The sequence below is a fragment of the Ceratotherium simum genome, chromosome 28 (assembly GCF_057802395.1).
Source record: "Ceratotherium simum simum isolate JZ-2026a chromosome 28, ASM5780239v1, whole genome shotgun sequence".
NCBI lineage: Eukaryota > Metazoa > Chordata > Mammalia > Perissodactyla > Rhinocerotidae > Ceratotherium > Ceratotherium simum.
In genome coordinates this window covers 7,967,466-7,981,612 of record NC_141927.1, presented here as the reverse complement: position 1 = coordinate 7,981,612, position 14,147 = coordinate 7,967,466, and the positions used below count along the sequence as shown (strand labels likewise).

At 37.3% G+C, this 14,147-nt stretch overlaps 1 protein-coding gene across 1 annotated transcript; it reads left to right on the top strand.

Moving 5' to 3' along the window:
* Positions 1-9,108: 9,108 nt before the first annotated feature.
* Positions 9,109-13,906, top strand: LOC101399458 (uncharacterized). Its single transcript, XM_087418305.1, has 5 exons — positions 9,109-9,120; positions 11,036-11,162; positions 11,870-11,965; positions 12,501-12,577; positions 13,058-13,906. Exons 1-5 carry the CDS (start codon positions 9,109-9,111, stop codon positions 13,904-13,906), a joined length of 1,161 nt encoding a protein of 386 aa, XP_087274431.1.
* Positions 13,907-14,147: the final 241 nt, after the last annotated feature.

The window sequence follows — 14,147 nt, the reverse complement described above, 5'->3', positions numbered from 1 at the left end:
GAGCTGACAGGGTACAGCTACATGCAAGGAAGGCTGCTACATGTCCTGGTCCATACCTCCCGCACAGAAGCACCACTTAGCGCAAACATTTAGCTCCCAAAATTTTGTCAGCATATGCTGGGATTGACTCAGTGCAAAGAGCCACCTGCCTCAAGGTGACACACTCCCCAGAGTGTCTGGCATGTAATGATTGATAGAGGTTGGGCCACTTTTGTTCAATTTAGGAAAAATATGATGGGTCATGTTGGTTCTATGGCAAACTGGGGTCAGATGATGCTGTAAGGCTGCATTGCAGCTAGACTTCTCCCTCAGCATGTGTTCCTTTCTCCCAATCCTATCCAAAGAAGTTCATCTCAAGATCACTCCCTAATAAACATCCAGCACAGTAAACTCCGTCTCTTCTGTTCTCTGGGACCTAAGACCATGACAACAGTGAAAAGATTCCAGGGAAAATAGGACTCATGAGCATTAGCAATGAAATTCTGCTGAAGTTGAAAACAACATGTACACCGATGATAACTCATGAGATTTTTATGTTGGTTAGATCATTAGTGTTGTCAGCAATAATGAGATGCATGAATTAATGGGGAAAAATTCAGATTGGTGTGGGATGAGAAGAAATATTGGTGAATGGACTCTCCCCTCGACTTGGATTTAAAAGGAGAGGAGAGGGGGAAACTGGAAATTAAAGGAGTTCAAAGTCTTTTGTTTCCTTTTATTTTTTCAATTCACATTTCAGGTTGAGTGATACTATAACATTTTAAAGGCTGAGAGGAAGGATCAGATTAAGAGGCAGTAGTTTATTTTAAAGTGTATAGGTTTTAAATTATAACTTACAATTCATGATGTGGCAGGAGAAGACAAACCTTGAAATTAATGACCTAACTGAGATTAAATGTAATTCCTTTCCTGTTATGAGGAAGGTGGCATAAACAATGAATGAGCATGCAGAAATAATTTACATCTAGTGGTTGAACGTATCTACATCCAGAATTATCAATTTCATTTGTTAAATAGTTTACAAACCATCTGATAAATATGAGAGAAAGGATGAGTCTGTGGAGATCGGATGGTGATAGCAAAGATTTGAAATAATCTTTAATGAGCATGGGAGAAGGAATTGACATGCATGACCTAATAGGATAGCCAAGTATTTTTAGAAAAATAACCAAAATGTCCTCAGATACAATTGAACCCTTACTATTTCCCATGGTTTAATGATTTCCTCTTGGGGAAAGAAATTTTAAGCCAGAAGAGCCTATTTCAACAACCGTAAGAATTCCATTCAAATGCATATATCAATTGTGAAAGACATACAAGTGAAATAATTTACTATGTAGTAATACTTTTTTTTATTTCACCACTAACCAAGAAATACAGTATAAATTTGCCTTTCCACTTTCTATGAATAGTTAATACTTTCTTAACATGTTATTGAAAGTACCATAGGATCACTACCCTAACAATCAAGCTATCGATCCCAGAAATATATCTTATTTTGTCAATAATAATTTATATTTTAAATCTTCATATTTGTTCATTTTTAATTTAATTTTATTTATTATTTTATTGAGGTCATATTGGCTTAGAATGTTGTTTAAATTTCAGGTGCAAATTATTATAATTTAGTTTCCATGGAGACTGAATCATGTTCACCACCAACAGTCTAGTTTTTATTCATCAACATACAAAGGTGCCCCTTTACCCCTTTCGGCCTCCCTCCAACTCCTTCCCGTCTGGTAATCATCAATCTTTTTTCATTATCTATGTGTTTGTTTGGTTGTTTATCTTCCACATATTAGCGAAATTCGATGGTATATGTCTTTCTCTGTCTGACTAATTTGCGTACCATAACAGCCTCAAAGTCCATCTATATTGTCACCAGTGGCACAATTTTGTCTTTTTCTATGGCTGTGTGGTATTCTATTGTGTATCTATACAGACCACATCTTCTTTATCCATTTATCCGTCTATGGACACTTGGGTTGCTTCCAAGTCTTGGCTATTGTGAATAATGCTGCAGTGAACATAGTGGTGGAAAGGATATGAACATACATTTTTCAAAAAAAGATACACAGATGGCCAACAGGCACATGAAAAGATGCTCAACATCACTAATTATCAGGGAAATGCAAATCAAAACTGCAATGAGATATCACCTCACCCCCAGCAGAGTGGCTATAATCAACAAGACAAGAAACAAGAAGTGTTGGAGAGGATGTGGAGAAAAGGAAACCCTCATAAACTGCTGGTGGGAATGCAAAAAAGGTAGAGCCACCATGGAAAATAGTATGGAGATTTCTCAAAAATTTAAAAATAGAAATACCATATGATCCAGCTATTCCACTACTGGGTGTTTATCCGATGAACATGAAATAACTAATTCAAAAAGATATATGCACCGGTATGCTCATCACAGCATTTTTCATCTTAAGTCCATTTTTCCTCCAGTTAATTCCAGATTCATGCCCATAGAATCCCATTTAGTCTGGTGTTCTGATTTATTTCCAAGACATATAATGTTTCTTGGAACAAAGAATGCACTAAAATGTATTTATGAATGAGCAAAGGAAAGAATGAATCTTACTAATATCCCTTCACAATGTCATTACAGCTTTGCTCTCCAACTTGGTGTGACGGTTATAACTTTGTATTAGTCTAGAAAATCTAATCAAATTGAACAGGGTGTGTCCCACCAACTGAAGCCCTGACTGACATCTATCCAATCAGAGTGTGTCCCTGGAATGTAGCCTTGATTAGGTTTATTAACTGTTTTCCCTATATAAAGGGAAGTCAAACAGAGGATGGACTCATTTGCCCAGAGTAGAAGACACTGCAGAGTTCACAACACTGGAAGAAGAGGAATTGATGCCCTGTCTGTGGAACTTGCCTCAGAATCTATTTGGCTTCACCATCTCCTTCAATATCGGGTTCTGGTGAGTTCTTCACACCATGAAATATGAGCTGGCCCCATTCCCTTAAAATTACAGAAGTCCTACCTGTCTTTAGGCGTTAGTCATATCAAAGCAACTTCTTAGGATCTTCAAATTTCCTTGTGTCTACATTTATTTCACCACTCTCATTTCCTAGTTTTGACTATTTGTGTCCTTTTTCCTGTTTTGCCTTGGATTTAGTCATTTTATCTGTTTACTCGAAGATCCTAGATCTGAGCTGTTCAGTACAGTAACCATCAGCCACATGTGGCTAAAAAAATTAAATTAATAAAATAAAAATGCCACACCTCAGATACTCAGTAGTGCTAACCAAATTTCAAGTATTTTCTAACAACATGTGTCTGGCATTTACTGTATTGTACAATGCAGATATAGAGCATTTTCTTCATTTTGGAAAGTTCAGTTGGCATGTTGATCTACATCTTAAATTTTTATTATTTTTTGCTGTTATAAATGCTTCACTTTCTGCTTCTTTGAATTAATTTTCTTGTATGAGTTTCATCAAATGATATTCTTCATTTTATTTCTTAACCATCTTGAGATAGGTGCTCATATTTATTTTATTCATTAAAAAATTTAATATATATTGAAAGCAAATAATTTCCTTTGACTGTTGTTTAAGCTTTGTTCCATTTGTACTTATACATAATGTTACTGTATTCAAGTGTTAGCATTTTTCATAATGTACTTTAACAATATTTGTGCCAACTGTATTTAAAAGATATATTTTCCCTTACTTTTCAGTTGACAGATTGTGTCTTCTATGGTTGTCATTATTTTCTGGTTTTATTTCCTTGTTTGTAGGGCTGTGGCATATTCCTTTTTTAAAAAACTAAGAAATTTTCCTCCCTCCTAGTACACAATCCATTTGTATGCATGATCGATTATGCACCTTAAAAGTAGATATTCTGTTTCATGGTATTGTGCTTTCATTATAAAATTCTAGAATAATTGTGAACTTAATTAGAATTTCACCATTCCTGAATTTCTTTGGATCTATTGGAGGTTGAAAATCATGAAAAGTTGAGCTTTGAAATGTGATACAATCTGAGGTGATATATTTTTCCACTTTCACTATTAATTTGAAGTAAGTAGTTTTGGTTTCATACTTTCTTCATGTTTAAATCTATTTTCCTGGACTCGATGCTTGTTCTTTGCTATCCTGTCTGTACATTTATAGAATGTAAGAGGCAAGAAGGTAAAACTCTTTCAGTTATGTCAACTGCTATATTCTTAGCACCTGCAATAGTGCCTAGCCAATCATTAGTGTTGAAATCGGAGAGACCTCACTTAGTGACATGACTTTTGCCAACTGTAGTTCTGAACTGAAAGGAAAGGAACACGCAAGTGACTGTATATAGATATCAGGTGTTTTTATGGACAGATGTTTGAGAACACGGTTTTGGTGTGGGGAAACAAAGGTCCCTAAAGCTGCAGCCCAGAAATAAATAAGTGTGTCCATATAACCCTGGAATGGCTGAAAAATAATTCTGCCTCTAAATGGGTAGCAATGTTCTTAATATTAAGATGATATTAAAGAAGTAGAATGTCTCCATCCAGGCAGCTCTTTAAGAGAACTGGAGGAAGAGCCTAAGTTGTGCCACCACCCACCCTGAGGTCGCCAGAGACCTAAGTCACTACTCTTGCTTTAGGGAGAGGTTGGTCAGTATATTTTGCATAAATTAATGAATAATTTAGGAGCATTGAATAGATTTTGTTAGTCCTTCTAAAGATTGCTTGTCTAGGTATGATTTTTGAAATGCATTTAATCCATTTCCTGAGATAGTTTCTGATCACTCCACACTGGAGTCCATCATAAAATAGGTTTGATTTGACTTCCATCTCATAACATGCCCTTTTCTGTCCCCGGCACAGTCTCTCTGTGATCAGTTAAGTTATTGTTTCATCTATGCATTATCCTTACAAACAAGTCTTCTCTAAATCCATCTCTAGTTGTGATATTTGACGAAAAGTATACTTGGTTATAAACCAGGATCCCAGCTGGTTTCCCTGAAGGATGTGTAGGAATTCTCCAATATCACAGTTTGTTGAGTGAAATAGTCTCATATTTTCCTTGAGTTTTTATAATCACCTTCCAATAATTCTTGACCTTTGAATATAGACTCCATGGGGGAATTTTGCTAATTTTTGAAGTTTCATATGTTTTTTTTCCCAAATACTTAATGGATTTTAACAAATGCTAAAATTATGCTTTCATATATTTTATTATTTCTTTAATGAATTAAATCATAAAATTATTTTTATATTATTTCCTTTGCTATATTTAGTGGCAACACTGATTCTATGGGCTCCAGACTTCTCTTTGTTAGCTTTCAATTTATCTGTAATCCTTTCAAAAGGTTTTTTCTTTTTTTTTTTTGAGGAAGACCAGCCCTGAGATAACATCCAATGCCAATCCTCCTCTTGTTGCTGAGGAAGACTGGCCCTGGGCTAACATCTGTGCCCATCTTCCTCTTCTTTATATGGCACACCGCCACAGCGTGGCTTGACAAGCAGTGTGTTGGTACACGCCGGGGATCTGAACCTGCTACCCCCGGCTGCTGAAACAGAGCACGTGCACTTAACCACTACGCCACCAGGGCCCCCCCTCAAAAGTTTTTTCTTAAATTTTCCTTCTGCTCATTTTAAAGCCTGTCATCCAAAGATATCTGAGCGTGATATCTGAGCAGCAGCTATTCCCTTTTTTCTTTTTCATTTCCCAAAATGGCCTCTTCTCTTAAACGATTTCATTTTACCCGTGGAAGCTCAGAGCTCTGCCAAGTCATTTTTCTTCCTTCTCTTGTCTTCCAGCACTTACCGTCATTCTTTTGTCTTAAAATCTCTCACCTTCATTCTTGATTTCAAGTCTATTTAAATAAGGTTTTTAATAATTGGGAGTCAGTTCATTCCTAAACTTCTCGGATAATTTAAGTGATTTTCCTCTGCTCAAAGGCAAAGATTCCTTGAATATAGATCTTCAATTACTTTTTCATTCCAACCTATTTTACTTCAGCTTTTTTAATAGTTATTGCATTAGTTATTTTTTTCAAGTCATTATCATTCAGGTTAATTCTCTTTAAACAGCAGAAATTCACGGAAATATTTTGGGGATAAATACGTGCCAGTGTTGTGCTATAGCAGGAAATGTCTCTGTCTCAAAATAATGGCTCATAAACACAGGATATGCCAAGAGTTTGAGGGATCTGGTCAGGATTTTCCATAATCTAAGAAAGATCGGCTCCTGAGGGGCTGCTTTTGTGCCCCAGTTCTGACCCATTCAGTGACCTCCTCTGGCACCTACTCCTGGGAAGCATGGACGTAGCACAGGGATGCCTGGTGCATTCTTTCTTTCTACCCATAGGGCTGCTCTGTTGCAGATGCATAGGGGTTCCCTGGATTACAAATAGGAATTTCCATATTCCTAACGTTCTATAAAAGAAAAATTCTAGAAGTAGAAAACAATGTTCCATTTCACTCTGAATTTGCCCTGAAGTCAAAACCAAATAGAATCTCATGGTCAATTTTTGCTTAGGTTTCCTAGATCTTCCTTCTCGCCTTGGATACTCCCATGTGTTCTGGCTAATTCAATCACTAAATAGTATTCATTGAGTGTCTCTTGGGCATTAAGAGTGCTCCTGGACACTGGATGCATGTGTGCCATTAGTAGATTCCTGCATTTATCCAGAGCTTCTCTTTTATGTCTGATTGAATCTGATAACTGCACTTTCAATTTTATTGTGAAGCAGGAGCTTGAGAGAAAATATCTTCAAAGAAGATTTCTGTTTCAAGATAGAACAGACATAATGAGGGGATTGATCATGAATATATACAGAGGTTTACCTTAAAAGAGACTTAATTTAAATCAATAATATAGTTCCTGCAAAAAAGGAGAGAGGGTGATTCAGAAGTAGAGATTGCCAGGGGTAGCATGACTTTTGAGTTTAATAGGAGAAAATAAGTAACCACTGGATATGAATATATGAATATTTGTAGATATCACAGGGATAAACTGAATTACTTTGTCATATTATGTAATTCATCTGTAATTCAAGGGCTGAACTGTGTGGCCTGCAAATTCTTATCTTGTAGTCTTTACCCCCAGGACTTCAGAATATAACTTTATCTGGAGTTAGGTACTTTAGAGTGGAAGTAATTAATAAAGAGGACCCTAATCTAATATGACTGGTGCCCTTATTACAAGAGGAAATTAGGGCACAGGCACATAGAGAATGTAGAGAAAAGAGAGCCGTCTACAAGCCAAAGAGAAAGGTCCCAGAAAAAAACAACCCCACACATACCTTGACCTAAGGCTTGTAGCCTCCAGAATGATAAGAAAATAAATTTCTGTTGTTTAAGCCATACAGTCACCGGTACTGGAAGAGTGACTTTTTTTTTCCAGCAGAATATAATGCAATTAATAGATGTAATTGAAACCCATCTGGAATGATGATCCTGTGTTTAGACTGGGATGCACATCTTCCCCATGTGCTGTCAGCTGCAGTCGTGGAAGAGGCAGCTGCTATGGGGCCTTGAGCTGATGTGGCAAATAGTCCAAGGGATAAAAAACAGGTGGGTCTTGGTAAATGCGTGTTGAAATGAGTAATTTCGATGAAACTGGGCAAAAATATGAAGAAAGATTATGATGTTTGGAAGGTGGGGTCAATACTCTGGAGATTCCCATGTGGTAGAGAACCTGGGCGGAAGGAGTGATTTTGTGAAAATGCAAGAAGAAAAAGACATTGTAATAACATGGTGCTTCTGAATACTCACGTTAGAGTTACTATGCCAGGTAACACCTAGGTGTGCTGTTTGACCCTAAAGGAATTTGAGCACAGGAGACAGGCTGAGCAAAAGGAAATGACAGCTGTTCCGTTTTCTAGCTGTGTGACTTAGTAATATTACTAAAGTTTTTGGAACCTCCGCTTATGTCATTTGTTAAATTGGAAAATAAACTATAATTAACAAGATTATTGTGGGGATTAAATGAGCAAATATATGTAAGTCTGCAAATAAATAGTCACACAATAGCAATTTAACTTCTCTTTTTCCTGGGCGAAAGGTACCAACCGGTGAGTTAACTATCCCTCTGTTTATGGTGCATTTTTGTGATTTGTCCATGAAATACATTTAATTATTATTTATATGATAGAGGAGAAATTATAGTTGATAAATGTTCCTCTCTCTCTCACAGTGTGTGTGTGTGTATATATATATTTGCATGTACATATACATATATGTAAGTGACTCTACATAATGAAAATGATGGAGGTTGCAGCTAAAGAAGATTAATATAGAACAGGATTTGGAGGATTTCAGCTACTACTTGACTAAACTATCAGATGGAGCAGCTAGATTGTCTCCTAAATCCTAGCCCTTCCATATTATCTGAGCATCCTTGACCTAGAGGACTGAGATAAACATGACAGTAACATGATGACTCATGTGCTCCTGCTACTTTCTGAGGCAGGGGATTTTAAGGACTGGACTGGTGAGACCCATGCCATTAATCCCTCCAAATGGAATAAGTCTTTGAATTGATTAACTCCATCATAAAATAGATTCTTAGTTGCTTGATGTCCAAGTCCGTGGGGGACAGATCTAAAAGTCAGGGTTGAGGGAGAACAGGAAGAGTGAGGCTCTAGAGGGCTGCCATGGATGTTGGAGGACCATTGCTAGTGCATAAGGCGAGAATAATGAAATCTGAGAAATTTCACAATGTATACCTTTAGGTTCTACATGTGTACTGAGTCAGGGATCATGATGCTTTGGAATCAGGGAGGGAATTGAACAAGTCTGGATGTCATAAGTCTTTTTAAAATACAAAACACAATGCTTGTCACGCTCTTATTTGTAATATATCTGTATTTTGACTTTCTTTATTATCAATCACAGCTACAGCCTTCTTAACATTTGAACCTGGGAGAGAAGAATCCTCTGCATCTTATTCTTAGAGTGCACCACTTGTTTCAGTTTGTTGGGCTGGGGGTCATACCCAGGTGAACGTTTGGGGCTTCCTGACAGGTGGGGCTGGACATTGTGCACAGGACTGGGGTCTCATGGCTTCTTTCTGTATTCTCAGATTTGCCTGCTTAGTGCTTGGACTGTCTGTGAGTGAAAACCAAGATAAAGACACCTGGAAACTGAATTATTGACAATGCAGCCACTTGTGAGTAAAGAATGCCTCTTTCTACAGAAGTTACATCCCTAGTTCCATTAGATGAGCAAGTAATTCCTATTGGCATGGATGTTCTAAGAGCAATCAGGTGTCCCTCAGGCATCTGAGTTCCAATGAAGTTTGCCCAGGACTTGGGATAGTTATCCTGGGTCAGGGCCTCATCAATAACTAATCTCCTTCCTAACATTACACATGTTTATGATAGCCTCCATTAAGCTTCTGTATTTATAGAAGAGACAAGAGAAGTTTGCTTTCTTTCACCAAGCCCAAGTCCTCATTTGCCAATAATGAACTTATTAACTCTGTTTAAGGATGTAATGGGTTTAGGATGGTGGTGATTGCAAGTGATGGAATTGAGTGAGAAGCAGAACATTACAGTCATTAGGGAGGCAGATGTTTCAGCAAGTGAGTGTAATCAATCCAATGTTACAAGACCTGGTGTGAGGGTTGTTCAGTGGTGAGAGGAGCAGGAGAGACGTGTAGAAGGAATGAGGAATTATGTTATTTTTTCCCAATTTTAAACCACTTACAATCATGAGAATATATTTACACTTGTGAAAATTTCTAAAGATATGTAATTAAAATTATCATTGGTGCCGGCCCGGTGGCACAAGCAGTTGGGTGCATGAGATCTGCTGCAGTGGCCTGGGGTTCGCTCGTTCTGATCGCGGGAGTGCAACAATGCAGTTCTTGGCAAGCCATGTTGTGGCGGCGTCCCATATGAAGTGCAGGAAGATGGGCAGGGATGTTAGCGCAGGGCTGGTCTTTCTCAGAAAAAAAAAAAAAAAAAAGGAGGAGGATTGGCAGATGTTAGCACAGGGCTGAAATTACTCACACACACACACAAAAAGAATAAACTTATTATTATCATTCTTGTCCCCAGTCACACATTTTACCACTTGGTAGTTAACCTCTTGTTCATATTTGATAGCTGGAAGGAATATGCATGGAGTAGTATTTTCTTAATTGTGCTACACATAAAGGAGTAAAACTAGATAGATCAAAACCAATAATGGGGCTTCTTTTATCCTTTGGCATGGAGTCAAGACAAAGATACAAGGGAAACAGTGGTAATTGGCCTTTGAGGTCCCTGAGAAAGTTGAGAGGGACATTCCTCATACCACAGGAATGGTCAGGCTAGGACTGTCCTTCAGTACAGCCATCACAGAGGACCCTGGCTTGTGCTGCTGAACCATCTGACCTTACAGTTTGTTACGAACACCTGAGTCCTGTAGCAAGAGAGAAATCAAGTACCAAGATCTGTATGAATCTTGTTCAGTTCTGAGGAACGCTGGATATTAATTCACGATTCTCTGATATTTTAATGATTTAACATATTAATCTGTTGTATTTAATGCAGGTTTGCTAGACAGGAAACACTTCATACATTAATACATTGGATCTTTCAACACTCATAACAAGTTTTTAAATCAGTTCATAGTCAAGGAACCAGGAGTTCATCTTGGGACATAATTTAAACCAATGGTCACTGTTTAAAATCAGCACTTCATAGTTCTTGTTTGTCTTGTGATGGATCTGTAGAGTTGCTTGAAATTAATGGAGAAGAGAGGTTATATATGAATTTCAAGTGAATATTTTATAATCATCTGTCTGGAAGTCCCAAAAAATAGGTTGTTGAAACACTTCCACATTGATTACAACACATTTCATGTGATATTCCTTTACAATAAAATATTATGAAGTCAGAGTATGTAGGTCTCTATGAATATATCTGAAAGTTGAATACCAGCTCAGCAATGACAGTAAACTGAGTGGAACCCCTAGCACAGATTGATCTTTCTATACACTCAGCTTCCCATCACTTCCTCTGTGCTGTCATCTCAACCCTCTGACCATGGACATTGGTAGGGATTGCTCTATCTAAACCAGTATATCCATGTTATAGGAATCAGTGACGTTTGAAGATATAGCTGTAGACTTCACCAAGGAAGAGTGGGTCCTGCTGGACACATCCCAGAGAAAGCTGTACAGAGATGTGATGCTGGAAAGTATCAATCATCTGGTCTCCGTGGGTGAGTCTGTCGACATGTATTTGTGTATGTGTCCATTCATTCACTCATTGAACAAGCATCTAGAACAGCTTCTCCATACCCCATTCCAATCACTGCCCTGAATCTTTCATAACCTGCATAAATACTTAAAAGAAAGATGTTTCTATACACTTTACTTTTTGTCACCACACTAGAATATAATCTTGCCCACAAATTAATGCTTTTCTTGCTACTCAGTCACCAACACTCAGAACAGAACTAGGAATTCAATGACTATTTTAATGCATAAGTAATTGTTTAAATATTTTTAAAATAATTATTCTGTTCTAGTCTCTACATGGAGGCTTGGGAACAGAGTAGTGAAAACAGTATAATTTTGATTATCCTTGTAAAGGTTATGTTTATTGCATGCTGTTTGAAAATATCTTCAACATACTGGCAAGACATTTAATTTCTTCCATTTTGAAAAGGCAGGATTCTGCATTCTTTCTTTGAACTTGGGTATGGGCATCAGCATCTAGCAGTCCCCCCTGTTTTTGCTGTAAGTCTGGATTTCTTCCAGGTCCAGTGAGGGGCCTTCCATGTTTTCTCTGTTGAATATGTTGTTTCAAGGACTGACCTTCAATCATCTCTTTATTCTTCCTCAGTAGCCTGCACTAGACTTGATGATAGCAAGTGTTAATTAGCACAGATCTCACAATCCACATATTTTTTTTTCCCACAAACAGGCTATCAGATATTCAAATCAGATGTTCTTTTCCAATTGGAGCAAGGAAAAGAGCTGTGGAGTCAAGGAAGTGGATTTCTCCAACACCAGAGTCAAGGTAAGCATCAGGGACCTGTGCTTCAATGCAGAGGCCTTGGTCAGTGAGTGAATACATCCCTGGAAATACCATCTGAAGATGTTGTGAAGTGAGTGATATATTCCGAAATGTCAATGAGGACACTGGGGCAAAATTACTCATGTTATTATCATTCCTTGCATATACCAATTACACTTCATGTCTTCCTGCCATTTTATTTGCCTTTAGGGAGAAGGATATTTGTGTAATTATTGTAGTTTAACTTTAACATAGTGATTCTTGTCCTGATCTACCCATTTAAAAATATTCCCACCATTTGCTGACCCAACATCTCATAGTCACATACTGTTTTTCATGTTTCAACCCTGATTTTTTTTCTTTTAATTGACAATGTCCTTTAAAATGTTTCTACTACCTAGAGTATTTCTTTATTTGACACCTTTCTCCACCTAATTGCCATTTTTTTAAAACATACTGAAATGAACCTTGGTATTTTTCTATATTTTCATTCCCCTAATGCCATTCTAACCTATTACATTTTTTTCAATTGCTTTAGGCAGGAGAAATCCCCTTAAAAATCAAGAAATGATATCAATGAAACATAACAGCATGAAGAAATTATCTCTGCCAATGGTAAGTTTCATGCGTGTGAACTCTAGTCATCTAAATTAAAGATCTTCCAATGAGATGAGTTAGTAAATGAGCAGAATCTCCTAATGTAATTAAGGTGGGATTAAGCACATTCTAGGCAAAATGTTTTGGGTAGTTTAAAATCAGTTAAGAAATTAACATGACTTCAAAGTAATGACTTGAAATCTAAAGAAAAATAATAATAAAGAAAGAAACACAATTGCATGAACACTGCTCATTATCTAAACTTTGAAACATATTGAAGGCTTCAAAATTAATCTGACACCTCTGCAGTTGGTATACTACAAAAGAGAAAATATTTATCCCTCCAGGAGAGTAACACAACATGTATATGCAATAATATTTGAAATACTTCATCAAGGGATTATTACTGACTTATATTCTAGAATTTATATGTAGAGAAATGAATGTATGGATATAGGTGGGCAAACCATTAATAACCTTTTATCTCCTTCCCCAAAGCATGTATCTCACACTCAAGGGGATACCATTGAATGTATTGATGTGGTTGATGAATTTACTCACAGATCTTCATTGCCTCGACGCTTGCCAGTTCAAATGAGAAAGAAACCTCCTGTCAGCAAACACTGTGGAAAATCACTTCATGATCAGTCATCCCTTAATCAAATTCACACTAGCGATGTGTCATGTGAATGTAATCTATGTGGGAAAGCCTTGAGTAATTTCTTTAGCCTTAGACGACACAAGATGATTCACAGTGGAGAGAAACCATATAAATGTCATCTATGTGGGAATGGCTTTTTGCAAAATTCTGACCTTAGAAACCACATTCGAATCCACACTGGAGAGAAACCATATAAATGTCATCTGTGTGGGAAAGTCTTCAGTCAAAGTTCATACCTTAGACAACATGAGAAAACTCACACAGGAGAGAAGCCATATGAATGCCATGTATGTGAGAAAGCTTTCAGTCAAAGTTCTTACCTTAGGAAACATGAGAGAATTCATCCTGGAGAGAAAAGTTATGAATGCCATCAGTGTGGGAAAGTCTTTAGACAAAGCTCTGGCCTTAGCCAGCACAAGAGAATCCATACAGGAGAGAAACCACATATATGTCTTCTATGTGGGAAGGATTTCTGTCAAAGTTCTGAACTTAGACGGCATAACAGAACACACTCAGGAGAAAAACCATATGAGTGTCATCAGTGTGGGAATGCCTTCAGTCAATATTCTAATCTTAGGCGACATGAGAGAACCCACACTGGAGAGCAACCGTATGAATGCCAGCTATGTGGGAAGTTCTTCAGTCATCGTTCTTCCCTTAGACGACACGAGGAAACCCAACATTGAAGAGGAAATCATGAATGCCTTCAGTGTGGAAGAAACATTAATCATACCTTTAACATTTAAACAAACCAAAGGACTCACACAGTAAAGAAACACTCTGTGTAATCAATATGGAAGAGTCTCCAGTCACCATACTCCTTAATAAAAATATGCATTTTCATATGGAATTGGATCCATATATATGGCATTAATGTGGAAAAGCCTTTAGTCATGGGCCTGACTTTAGATAACACGGCAGAACTCA

Excerpts from the sequence above, each read along its gene's own strand:
- LOC101399458 (XM_087418305.1), top strand. Across the intron at positions 11,163-11,869 it reads CAATCATCTGGTCTCCGTGG|GCTATCAGATATTCAAATCA; the intron begins GTGAGTCTGTCG and ends TCCCACAAACAG. Across the intron at positions 12,578-13,057 it reads AGAAATTATCTCTGCCAATG|CATGTATCTCACACTCAAGG; the intron begins GTAAGTTTCATG and ends CCTTCCCCAAAG.